Consider the following 12,502-nt stretch of genomic DNA (forward strand, 5'->3'; position numbering starts at 1 on the left):
CTTAAGTGTTGCTGGACTTTGCTCATCTGTGCAGTATCTAAACCTTTCTGTTCAGAGAAGTGAGTTTCCCAGAGAAGCTGGAAACTCTGCAGTCCAATTATGCCGTCAAAGGAACCTGGCTTACAGGGTTTTCAAAAGAAAGGCTTTGTACAATTTTTTCTTAAACAAATAAAAACCCAACCAGGAGCTATCCTTGAAGGTCATTCGGGAACCATAGCTGGTAGTGCAGGTGGCCTCTGATTCGGTTAACAAAACTTGCCGTGGGGGCCAGACTGGGTTTGTTGGTTCCTTATGCCTCTGACTGTAATTCAAGGCTTTTATTCAGCTGTAAATCTACTCATGAAGTCTGGGTCCTTGTAATCTGAGCCAGTGCTTTCCAGCGGTGTCAACTTCGGTCAGCTGAGACGCTTATCGACGTACTCTTGGACTGCAGCGCTCAAGGCTGCTGGCAGCATCCCCTCTCGCACCGCTGCCCTCTCCTACCCTTTGTCTCACTCCTCGAGGTGGGGGGTTATGTTTCGTGTCACAAGCTGATAAAGATGTGTCTGAAGCAAGGGCTGGCCAAGTACCTGTGCCCTGAGACCAGGAGGGAATTGGCTGTACTTGACCTTGCAAAATTCATTTTTGCTGCAGGAATCGGGCCAAAGGCTCGACACTGAAACGCTGCCCAGTAAACGCTGCTGTACAGGGACAGGGCACCCTGGTGCTGCAGAGGGAGGAGCAGGGCTCTCCTCTTTGCTGTGTTCCCTCCAGCTCTTCTCCTTCCTTTTTAAGGAAGAGAGATATTTTCAGTGCTTAATTACTAGGTTAGAGCTGAGACTGACTTATTCTCCAGACACGCAACAAAAGCAGCCTCTTTTTAAATTCCCCCTGCTTTCACAAATGCAGAGTTGACAGTGCTTTCCTCCCTTTGGGGCTGGGGGTGTGATAAGGGATGTGTGAGGTGCCTGACGAGTGCAGGGGTATACCGGAGGCATGGAAAGCAATGTGAATCTTGGCACTTGAACCGTCTCGCCTCCAGGGTGCCTAGCTTATTGGGAAATGAGGAAACATGACCTTTTTCTCTGGAGAAGTAAAAATCCAGCCTGGGTTGGGTTAGCACCCCCTCCCTCTCTGTCAGGAGGATAATTTGTCAGTGTCATCACCCTATGTTGCAAACCTTGCTGTGGATGAACATTATTGGGGGAGCTCTCACCCGGTCCAAAGGGGTGGCAGAAGTTTAGGAAGAAATGTTGGCCCCAGCTGGGCTGCTTCTGCTAGTCAAGCTGCTGTCAAGAGAATTTTGTGGTTGCTTCTAGCTAAGCACCCTCTTCTTCTCAGACTGTACACTTTAAGTTAAGTTTCTAGCCTTATAGATATTCCAGTTACTCATCAAATGCTTCGCATGCTCATTTAAAATAGTTAATGATTGCCCTCTTCTGGTTAGCCTCTATTACTGCTTCATTTAAGTACTGCTTTTTTAGTAGAGCTCTCTTGCGAGCTTGGTGTGACGCTGAGTGGACTGAGACAGTGTTGAAAAAGCTTCCATGTGTCACCTTGTCTTGCATCCCCAATTGCTTAAGGTTGACTTTTCCCAGCTCCTAGTTGAATGACACACAAGCTGACTTGGGTGTTCAATTTCTTTTTGCAAGCCCCACTTCTGATCTCTTCAGAACCCCTGCTCTCCAACATCTCAGCAACAAAATGCATCAAATTTGAAGAAAACATTTATTGCCTTATGTGGCATCAGTTACCCGTGCTCCCAGGCTGGCGGGTACCCAGAGGAGGTGATGCTGTGACCGCAGCCGTGGGCTCCGTGCATGGGCTGTTTCCTTTCTTGATTTCTTTCATTTGACACAGCTCCTTCCACAACAACAACAAGGGCATAAGTGAAACAGCCAGTGCACCAGCAGGAGAGAATTTACTGAAGAAAGAAGTATTTTTCTTTTCCTTTTTATCTGGTTATAAGTCTAAGAGGGCCTAGAGAAGCTACAGGCTTCCCCATGCTGCCCCAAGCACAGACACTGCTTGCCTGGGTGCTGAGCTGCTGCTGGTGCCATTTTCCACACCTGTGCTATAAAGAGGAAACCAGGTTTCTGGGGCAAAGCTGTGCTATGCTGGGAGGGTCAGTAAGTGTGCTCTGAAGGAAAGGGGGATTCAAACTTTGAGAAATAAGTAAAAGGCCTGTGCTAGCCAGGCGCTCAGAATTAGTGTGGTTTGAGTCCTGCTAATGCCTCAGGCTGACACAGGGGTATGTGAGTCTTTGCTCTGGTGCTCTCTTCACATCCATCTCTGTCAGCCAGATGACAAAGGTCCCTAAAATCTTTTCTGCATTTGTTTAATTGGTTTCATTTTACTCCTCAGATGCAGTGTCCTGCCTCTCAGCTGGGCACAAAGCCCTGCTCTGCTAACAGGGATCACACCAAGGCTTGTAAGGACAAACGGTTCTGGCTGATTCCACTCTTGGTTTTCTCTAAATGTAATTTGTCTTGCCCAAATTTAAATGTGATCCAGCTGTTAATGTGGGGGGCTGGGCCCTGCCTCCCAGGTGCTGCCTGTTGCCTAATGGGGAGAGGAGACCTGCCCTTGCCCCACCACAGGGTTTCAACCTGTGCCTGTGTTCCTGTCCCCAGTTCCCCTGAACCTGTGGGGGACAGCTCTAAAAGAAGTGTCTTGAGGCTGGGGGGTGTCAGGGATTGTGTTGGGTCCAGTCTGGCAGCTCAGAGTGGGGTTTTGGGCACTGCTGGAAGCTGAGAATGTCCTGCCGTGGACGAGCAAATGGTGAGGACAGGAATGGATAGACAGAACGGGACAGGAAAAGGTAAGATATTTTTTCACCCCCCAGTTTGCAAAAGGGAGCCCCTCAAGCTGGCTTGGGGACTGGGGTCATTTGCAGGATAAAATGTCCTAAATCAGGTGGCAGAGGTTAGGGCTAGGGCTGGGTCTGGTTAATTTTTCGATGGAAAAACTAAAGGAAAAAGTCTGATTTTGTGGGAGTGGATGGTGTTGCCTCTTTCCTGATGTCCTGTGGGGCTGGGAGATCAGGGCCAGCCAGGGGGGCAAAATGAGGAATTTCAGGGCAAAAATCCCATGCTTTAGCTATCTCCCCCCTGGCAGGGGGAGGCAGGCAGTTACCAGGTTTCCCACTGGAGATGCTCGGGTGCAGATATTTGCTTTGGGGAGTTGTGTATCTGGGGGTGTGTGTTATTTTAAACCACCGTCGCTGTCGAAGCAATCCTGCCTTTACTTAGTCCCGTAAATCATTTCCACCAACTTGAAAATGTCTCTCCGAGCCCCCTGTTTGGCGGCTGGAGCTACAGCCCAGGGTCTTGGTACCCCTGCCGGGGGTGGGGGCTGCAGCGGCTCTGCTGGCCCTCGCCCACCCGCGAGCAGCCACGTACCGTTTTCCACGGCGCGTACACGATCTCCTCTTTGCTCAGCCCCAGGCACTTGGCGTGACGCTCGAACTCTTCCCAGTGGGCTGTGCTTACGCTCAGGTTTCGGGCTGGAAAAGGAGAAGCATTTGCCAGGCGTTAAATATGGACCGGTGGCCTTCGTGCCCTGCCCTTGCTGCCTCCCTTCCCCGTGCTCCCACCAAGGCTTGCTGTGGACGTGGTGTCTGCCGGGGTCTCTCACCCCCATGGTAAATATACCTGAACAAAACCAACCTCAGGCATCGCCGTTTTTAACCCTCTCCTCAATCAGTTCTGGTCCTGTCTGCTCTAAGGGGTTGCAGGATAGTCTGATACTCCTGGGGCATCGGGAAGGACCGAGGTTAATTATGGAGGCGGTTTTCTATATGTGTCTTTGAACTCTCTTAAGCAACTGCTTTGCAGCTTGGAAGGGCAACAGGAAGCCTCATCAAGGTCTAAAATGCTGCTTTATGGGGTTGTAGGTAAGATCTGATCGGCTTTGCCTGTGCTGGGACTGCAAAGCCACGTGCTCTGCCCTGGGAGGCAAGTACCGAAAAATCATGGTTGCTTGAAAATATGGAGATTTTAGAATGATATCGATGCTGAATTGTATTTGCTTCCTGTTCTTTGAATATTTATGGTGTAAGTGGGTTTTGTCTTTAACTTGCTCTTTCTGCTCTGCCAAGAGATTTAGGTTTAAATGGGGTTTGTAAATACTCCCGTGACCACTGGAGCAGCAGTCTCAAGAAAATGACTGACTGTTGGTGAAACCAAGTTGCTGCACGGTTTTAGCTGATAATTATATGTGTGTGTTTTGGTGTCCAATGCTAGCTTGAAGTTCCTTTAGGATGGAGTTTGCATACCGTAGAGATACAGTCCCAAATATGTTCTTTCCATCTGCAGTTGGTACTGGATGAGTAAAACGTCTTCAGAGCTGATGTTCATCAGCATCCCCACAGTTTGCTGGGTCTTGGCTTCGAGAGAACAGAATCAGGGTTAGGAAGAGCCACAATATTCAGATTTTTCAGTGCTGCAGCAGGGATAAACCGCAGCCCCGGTGCGGGCAATGCCAGTAGCACCTGGGATCCAGCCCTTAGCAGCAAGTGAGGACAAATGTCCTGACATGATGTGAGTTGTTTGGCTCTTGGTTTATTTGAATTGTATTTCTTAAATGTGGGCCTGAGGTGTGAAGGAGCCGAAGTCACCCAGCTCCTGTCCTACTGTTGCAACATGCTGGATGGTCTGGCTCGCTGGTGCTTGGGGTATGAGCAGGTCTGCCCGGCCCTGAGTGCTTGACCTCGCAGCTTGGGGGGCTGCAAAAACGGGGAGAAACTGTTCCTTGCTTGCAGTAATGCTGTTGTGGCTGAGTCAGTACAAACTGTATCTCAGGGGTTTGCAATTCCCACCCCAAATGGCTCACCCTGTTTCCTCAGTGAGGAGGAAACAATTCAGAATGCAAGGCTTCATTAATTTGCTGAAACCTGCCATAAATGTTCTCCTCCTTTCCCTGAGGGATTACGAAATAACTTTACAAAAGAAGTGGTCTTCTCCTATGGGGATGGGAGCAGGTTTGCTCCTTGCTCCCAGCAGGGCATTGCTTTGTAGGGTTTAGTGCGGCTCGATGGCGGGGCCACAATCCCCGGGGTGCCCCAGGAGCGGGGCTGGCCCAAGGTGCCCCTGGCCCTGGAGAGTCCCCTGAGGCTTCAAACAGACAAAGCGACCTGGGAATAAAATGCATCAGATGATGTAAAACATGGACATGGGCCATTTCCACGTCTCAGCCTGTCCAAAAAAAAGGACTGGATGATAACCTCGATGGCTGCACCCGCCGGTGCTGCTTACTGTGCTTCACCAGTGTGGTGTTACCAGCAGTGATTTCAAAGTAGGTGGAGTTGTTGGTGAGACATTGGTCCCCCCTGGAGAAAGAGAGGGGAAGGGGTAATGCAGGAAAGGGGAGCGGGGACCCCTGCCATGGGCTGGAAAGGACAAGCAAAGCCCTGGCCCTGGCACAGGGCACCTGCCCGCTCCTCCACAGGGTTAATTGCTCTCACTGTTAAAACTAAGCCATTTCTCCTGTGCATTTGTCTGACCTCCACCTGCAGCTTGTGGTCTCAGCCTTGCCTTTGCCCCGGCTCCTTGGTAGCGAGATGTTTTCCACCCCAAAATAACCCAAACTGCAAAGAGCTGCCTGCGTTGGCACAGAAAAATTCATCTCCTTAAAGTCTGACCCTGGTGGGGGGAAAACAGCTTTTGGTGCCCAGCAGAGTTAGCGGCCGTGGTGCAAGGACCTCTGGAGAGGTCTCCTCTGGAGAGGTCTTCTCCTTGCCTGCGTCCTGCAGCATCCACACCTGCAGGGCTTGCTGCCCGCAAGACCTCTGCGCCTTGCAAAATTTGCCTAAACCTGGGGGCTGTTGAAATAAATAAAAGAAGGGGCGAGGAAGAGAGGGGATGGGAGAGCATGCACGGAGCAGCTGGGAGAGGCTCTCTCCTTGGGAAAACCAGTCTGAAATCATGCTCGTATCTTGTGTTGAAACGGCTTTGGGGGCTGCAGCACGTGGGAGGAGATGGGTTGGGGCAGAGAGACCCGAGGGCTGTATCTTACACGGCCACGCGCTGGGTGATGAGCAGCTCCTGCTCGCTGGCGTGAGGCTCCACGTGGAGGTGGCCGTGGTCGATGAGCAGCATCTCCAGGAGGTGCTGGGGGAACTGGGCAGCCCCGGCCACGTACAGCCACATCCCCAGCAGCTGTGGGGAGAGAGAGGCAGGGCGGTGAGAGCTTTTGGGTTTGCAGGGGGAGGTTTGGGGGAGAGATTTCTAGCCTCCCTGTGGCAAAATTGTTATTTTTGACCTCAGGTCTCTGCTAGTTCTCCCTCTTGCACCGCACTGGCAGCAAGAAAATGAAACCTGTGCAAATGTATGGGGGAAAAAAAAATAGCTGAATGTGGGGATTGGGAAACGGTGCCAGTGTTGGCTCCCATGCTCCTGCACAGTGCAGCAGGGCCAGGACAGCCCCGTGCTTCCCCGGGGGATTTGCACCAAAAAATACCCAGCCAGCCCCCCTTGTTTTAAGGTCGCCTTTGGAACTTGCTGGAAGACCACAAGAAAACTGGGTAATCTGAGGTGTTTTGGAAAGCAAGCGTTTCCCGTTTGTTGGAGATGGTGCCTTGGCAGATGTGCCGGGGGGAAAGGGAGGGTTTCCCTCTCTCCCAGGGGACAGTGAGGCTTATCAGAGCACCCACAAACTCGTTGCAGGAGTGGGGCAGCCCCCCAGCAGCTTGGGTCTCTCCTACCTTCGATGCCGTGGCATTGTCCGGGTGCTGCAGGCGTGGGGCTCCGCAGGGGAAGGCGGCCGTGGGCAGCAGCGATGTGAGGCTGAGCACGGCGGCGATCCCGGCCATGGCCATGGCTGCCCGAAAGCGAGGAGCAAGTGAAGCCCTGGACAGACGGACACGCTTGCTCGGCCGTTTGCTTTTGCAGCCCTGCAAGGGGGGGATGGGACGTGCCGGGGGTTGCCAGGTCCGCACCGGTGACGCAACCAGCACCTTTTGGGGACATTGCCCAGAGAAGAGCCGTGTGCCCAGCACTGAGCTCGGCACTTGCCCTGGCCTCGGCTGCGGCCACTGGTGGCCAGCACCGATAGCTGTGGGCTGCTGGCATGACCAGAGGTGATGGGGGCAATGCACTTGCCGCCTTTAAAACTTAAATCTGCCCTAAATTTGCCCATTTTTTTTCCCTGTGAGCATCCGCCGTAGCTGCCTCTTGCTTCACTAATGAGGCACCATGCAGCCCCCCCTGCCTTGAGTGGAGCCCAGGAGGGCTTCAAAGAGAAGGGAAGGTGTTTTTGCTGTCCTTGTCCAAAACAGGCCATAAAAACGGGGCTGAAGGGGCCCCAGGAGGTCGCCCCCGTCCTGCTGGACGTGTCCCCTGCTGCAGCTCCCCTGACCCCCCATCCCGCTGCCGTCCCCGTGCTACCACGTGGAGCAGGACCTGCTTTTCTGGCTTTATTTCTGTTTGCCTTTTCCTCTGTGGTAGTGGGGCCTCCCCGAGTCCCTCGGTCTGGCCCTGGGTGACGGTTTTTCCCGTCTTCTCCCCCTTCCCCTGCTCAGAGACACCCAGGGAGGGCACGATGTCACCCCTTGTCACCCCACCCGCTACGACCCTTGCACAAGCCCGTGATGCAGGTGGAGCCTCGTGGGATTTGGCTTGAAAATTCAGGGTGGGATGTTCAGGTGCTAAAAGCACCTTGGCTGGTTTGAGTCACGGTGGAGGTAACCCGAGGGGGTCGGCAGGTTTGTGCGTCTCCCTGTGGGGTTGGGGCTGATGGGTGGGTGCTCGTGTCCTGATGCCCCGTGGCTGGAGGGGACCTGCCGGGTGGGGTGGCCGGGAGGGTCCCGTGCCACCGTGGAGCTGGCGGGAGGGACGAGCATCTCCATGCCTGCTGCCACGCTCGGCCCTGGTGGGGTTTTTCCGGGGCTTTTCGCACCTCTCAGTGGGTTTGGAGATGCGGCATTCTGGGTAGGGCAGGCAGGAGGGGGTCCTGCCCTCGTTCCTGGCGAGGATGCAGCAGGAGCGGCAGGTGGCTGTAACACAGAGGTTTATTTCGGGTCCGGACGAGAACAGGAAAACTGGGTGTTTCATCCAGGAGGAAAAAACGAAACATTGATAGAAAGTCCTGAGGTTGAGCTGAGCCTGGCCGGCGCCGGCAGGCAGGCGTGCCCTTGTGGAGGGGCTGGAGGAGGATGAGGATGGAGTGGCCAACCCAGCCCACGGGGGTTACCCCAGCTGCGGTTCCTCATCGCCTTCTCCTGTCTTCTCCCAAGGCAGGGGACAGGCGTCCTGCGGGAGATGGGGAAAGCGGCCGTCTGTGCCCCCTCACCCCAAAACCACCCGAAGAGCCAGGAACGGCCAGGGTGGATGCTTGGGGAGGAGAGGGGAAGCACAGAGGGGCAGCCGTGGTGGGGAACCGATCTTACACCCCCCCACCCGGACCCCCATCCCAGCCGGTGGCAGGAGCTGGCCCGGGCTGGGGCTCGCCCACCCTGGGGAGGGGTTCGTACCTTTTCGGAAGTGAAGAACACCTCCTCCTCGGTGAAGCCCAGGCAGCGCAGGTGGGCATTGAACTCCTCCAAGTGCTCCTTGCTCACATTGGGTGTCCGTGCTGTCAGAGAGATGGGATAGTAAAAGGAGAAGGGGGGGGGGGGGAAGAGAGTTTTAGGGGGTGCTTTGCTCCTTGGTGGTCCCCATAGTGCGGACAGGGAGCTCGCTGTCTGCCTGCCCCCATCTTTCCCCTCTCCGTATCAGGGGAAAAGGGGCTTTTTGCCCTGCCTGCGAGAACTTGGGATGCCCATGCCCATCGATGTGTCTCCGGGCAGGGATGTGCCCCACGGATCTGGGGCTGCATCCACTCACCCGAGAGGCTCAGACCCAGGAAGTTGGCGTTGAAGTGCTTCAGGATCAGCAGGTCCTTGTCGCTTTGGATCAGTTCAGCCGTGGAAACCACCTGGTCATCGACTGGAAAGCGCAGGGAAAGAGTGGGGTTCCCCGTTGGTAAGCGTCACCCTGTGCCGGGGCTCAGCCGGGGCAGAGCTGGTAGCATGGCGGGGGCAGCTCATCCCCTTTACCCCGGGAGACTCATCCCAGCGGGGACCAGTCTGGTCCCACAGCGCTGCCATACCCGTTGCACGGGGTGGAAGAAATTTTTTCCCCCATCTCCAGACAAGTTTTTGGGTGTAAAAGGGCTTGGTGCTGGAGGCTCAGGGTGCCAAATACCAGGGGGCAGAAGCGGGAGGGTGCAAGGTGCACCTGGTGCCCACCCCCCCATCCCGGCCCTGCGCCGCAGCTGGGGCTTTACCGTGCACCAGGGTGGAGTTGTGCCAGAAGACCTGGATCTTGCTGGTGTTCCTCACCACGCATGTCTCGTTCCTGTGGGACAGAGAGGTCAGATGGGGCAAATACCCCCCCAAACTGCCCCAGCCAAACCCGAGGAATTCAGAACTCAAGTCGGGCTGCAGAGCTTAAATAAATTTGGCATAGCTGCTCTCCAGCCCCAAATTTATGGGGGTGTCTCAGGCCAGAGGATGGCACCAGTGGGTGGAAATGCCCCTAGGGACGGGGGAACCAGATGAGGGGGCGAATCCCCATGCTTACACTCTCGTGGTTTCGGTGACATTGAGCTCGTCCTTGTGGCTGCCAGGAAAGAAGGAAAAAACTGCGTATTTCACCACCTTCAGCTCTGCTATGTGAGGCGGGTACTTGGAGGCGCCGGTGATGTAGAACCATTTTCCCAGGAGCTGCAGAGAAGAGGGGAGCGGGGAAGGGTTGAGGGGGGGCCGTGCCGGCTTCACCCGTGGGCACCACATGAGTAAAACCAGACGCTGTGCCCTGCCGTCCCACAGCCACGAGCACCCTTGGTAGGAGAGTGCCCTGGGCAGGGTCCGGGCTGGGTGAGGGGCTCTTGGTTTTTTTTGTCCCCTCCCCGCTAAGGCAATGCTCCAGCTCCCGGGATGGCCAGCTTGTTTCTGTGGTGGTGTCCCTCCTGCTCTGTGCCTGGCTCTCATTGCTTTCCTCCCATTAAACATCCCCAAGGGACTAAATACTGTTTATGCAGTGAAGGGTTTTGCAGATGGAGACTCGTGACCCAAGTCCCTGGCACTTGAAGGACTTCTTTAAAATAGAGTGGTGAAACACTTGGGACGGTACTGGCCAGCCTGGTTTGCACAGAGACATGGAAGCAGGAGCCCCCTGAAAGCACCTGCTCACGAGATTATGGGTACAAAGCTGCAAGGCTTCACCCCTTCCCCACGCTCCTGTGCAGCAGTCTTGATTTTTTTTTTTTTTAGGAAAATAAGCATGGACAGGCAGTGAGATAAGCACTGAGCTGCTGACTGGGTTCATAACCTCTTCCTGCACCCGTAACGGCTAGCGATGCTGATAGGAAAGGCGAGGACAGGCTGAGGGCAGGGCTTACCCCAGGGATGGTGGTATTGTCGAAGGTGACCGGGACGAGCGGGGCGCAGCTGGGGTGCTCAGCGGCGAGGGCGAGCGGCAGCCCCACGAGGAGGGCGAGGGAGGCCAGCATCGCCTGGCCGGCTGAGAGGAGGCTCCTGCTCTGACGGGACGTGGCTCGGCTCCGTCCTTTATATACGGCCGCCTGCAAAGCTGGATGTCCCCAGCCCCAATGTGCTTGTTCAGCCGTTGGGGTGTTTGCTCAGGCATGAAGCAATAGCAGACAGAGGAAATTAAACTTGCAAAAGCTTGGATTTCTCCAGCAGGAAAGATGAAAAAAACCAAACAAAACCCCAACCCCTATGTTTCACCAATACGGGCTTTTGTTCTCGGAAACTGCAATTCATTTTGCAGCGCCTGGCAAAGCGCTCGGCCAGCTCCAGGTGTGTTTGGAGGCCTCGGGGGCACTGAATGGCACCTGGATGCAGCTTTCCTCCCCAGGGCAAATAAATCCCCGCGGCAGTGGTTGGGTGGTAGTCGTTCACCTGCGGGGCTGTAAGGGCTTTGGGTCTGCACCGGCCTCGCTCCTCGCCAGAGCACGGGGCTGGCGCTGGGGTTCACGTGTGCTCTCGGGGGGGGAACCACGTGGGTGCTGCTGGGGATGGGGCCATGACCTGGCTCTGCGGTTCGGTGTGCGCAGCAGGATTAGGTCCCGTACAAGCTGGGAGTCCTTGGCACAGGAAAGATGTGGACCTGTTGGAGTGGGTCCAGAGGAGGGCCACAAAAATGATCCGAGGGATGGAACACCTCTGCTATGAGGAAAGGCTGAGAGAGTTGGGGTTGTTCAGCCTGGAGAAGAGAAGGCTCCGGGGAGACCTTATAGCAGCCTTTCCAAGCTTAAAGGGGGCTTATAAGAAAGATGGGGACAGACTTTTTAGAAGAGCCTGTTGTGATTGATAGGACAAGGGGTAATGGTTTTAAACTAAAGGAGGGTAGATTCAGATGATATAAGGAAGAAATTTTTTACAGTGAGGGTGGTGAAACACTGGCACAGGTTGCCTGGAGAGGTGGTTGATGCCCCAGCCCTGGGAACATTCCAGGTCAGGTTGGACGGGGCTCTGAGCAACCCGATCTAGTTGAAGCTGTCCCTGCTCATTGCGGGGGGGCTGTTGCACTAAGTAAGTGACCTTTAAAGGTCCCTTCCAACCCAAATCATTCTATGATTCTATGATAAGCTGCACCATTTAAAAAACAAAACAAAATAAAAAAACCAAAACCCCAACAACATCTTCTCCATCCCAGTGGTGCCACTTTCCTGAGCTGACCCTATCCCAGCAGCTGTGGTGAGATCCCTTAAGCCATGAAATTTGGGTTTGTTGTGTTGTTCCCTCCCCCCTCACCTCCAGCTCCCTGTTGCGTGCCCGTGGCCTTGCGGTGCTTGGGGCTTGTCTCAGCCCAGCCTTGCAGTGATGAAGTGGCCTTTGGGCTGTGGATGCTGATAACATAACTGATAATTTTAAGTAATCTAAAGTAACTGGTAGAGACAGGGACTTTAATAAATTCTGGCTGCGGGGGTGGTATGTGGCAAGGGAACAACTGGTGCAGTAGGCTCAGACTTTTAACAAAAATAAATTAATTACAACTTCTTTAAATGCAGATCTCTCTATTTAACAGTGTCTTGTAGCTCCTCCAACTTTGGCCTCATAATTAAGTGCATTGATTTATTTAGTAAATGTGTTTGCTTTTTCACTAACCGCAAGCAACGTGTTTCAGGAACAGCTGGCTCACGTGAGAGCCGCTCAGCCCCAACCGTGCCAATTTTTAATGTGCTGCCAAAGCTGACCTGGCACCATCTCCCAGCACCCACTGTGCCGGGGGGGGGTCCCTCGGCCCCTCCAGCCGCAGGATCACTGCCGGGAAGGGGCACAGCACGGCATGAACAAACACAGCCCGGCCCCTTCCCGCTGCCCCTGACGCAATCCGGGAGCAGCCAAGATAGCTCCTGTGGCACGGTGTGACGAGGGTGTGTGCGTGTGGGGGGGTCACCCCTATGTCCCCCTCCTCCGGGTCGAGCCCACAGGGGCTTCGCTGCTGCCTCCAATGTGCGCGCTGCCTGTGGCAGCTGAGACAGCCATGAGGTTTTAGTCTGAGGCTGGGCTGGGGCC

General features: G+C 54.7%; 2 protein-coding genes across 2 annotated transcripts; both read right to left on the reverse strand.

Moving 5' to 3' along the window:
• Positions 1-1,688: 1,688 nt before the first annotated feature.
• On the reverse strand, positions 1,689-6,867 carry LOC128154493 (alpha-1-acid glycoprotein-like). Its single transcript, XM_052815249.1, has 6 exons — positions 6,683-6,867; positions 5,995-6,137; positions 5,235-5,308; positions 4,256-4,366; positions 3,381-3,484; positions 1,689-1,842 (listed from the first exon to the last, which is right to left on the reverse strand). The coding sequence occupies exons 1-6, from the start codon at positions 6,794-6,796 to the stop codon at positions 1,726-1,728; spliced, it is 663 nt and encodes a 220-aa protein (XP_052671209.1). The 5' UTR covers positions 6,797-6,867; the 3' UTR covers positions 1,689-1,725.
• Positions 6,868-7,969: 1,102 nt separating this feature from the next.
• LOC128154801 (alpha-1-acid glycoprotein 1-like) lies at positions 7,970-10,523 on the reverse strand. Its single transcript, XM_052815885.1, has 6 exons — positions 10,360-10,523; positions 9,540-9,682; positions 9,244-9,314; positions 8,802-8,903; positions 8,450-8,550; positions 7,970-8,228 (listed from the first exon to the last, which is right to left on the reverse strand). Exons 1-6 carry the CDS (start codon positions 10,468-10,470, stop codon positions 8,166-8,168), a joined length of 591 nt encoding a protein of 196 aa, XP_052671845.1. The 5' UTR covers positions 10,471-10,523; the 3' UTR covers positions 7,970-8,165.
• Positions 10,524-12,502: the final 1,979 nt, after the last annotated feature.

This window comes from Harpia harpyja, chromosome 19 (assembly GCF_026419915.1).
Source record: "Harpia harpyja isolate bHarHar1 chromosome 19, bHarHar1 primary haplotype, whole genome shotgun sequence".
Lineage (NCBI taxonomy): Eukaryota > Metazoa > Chordata > Aves > Accipitriformes > Accipitridae > Harpia > Harpia harpyja.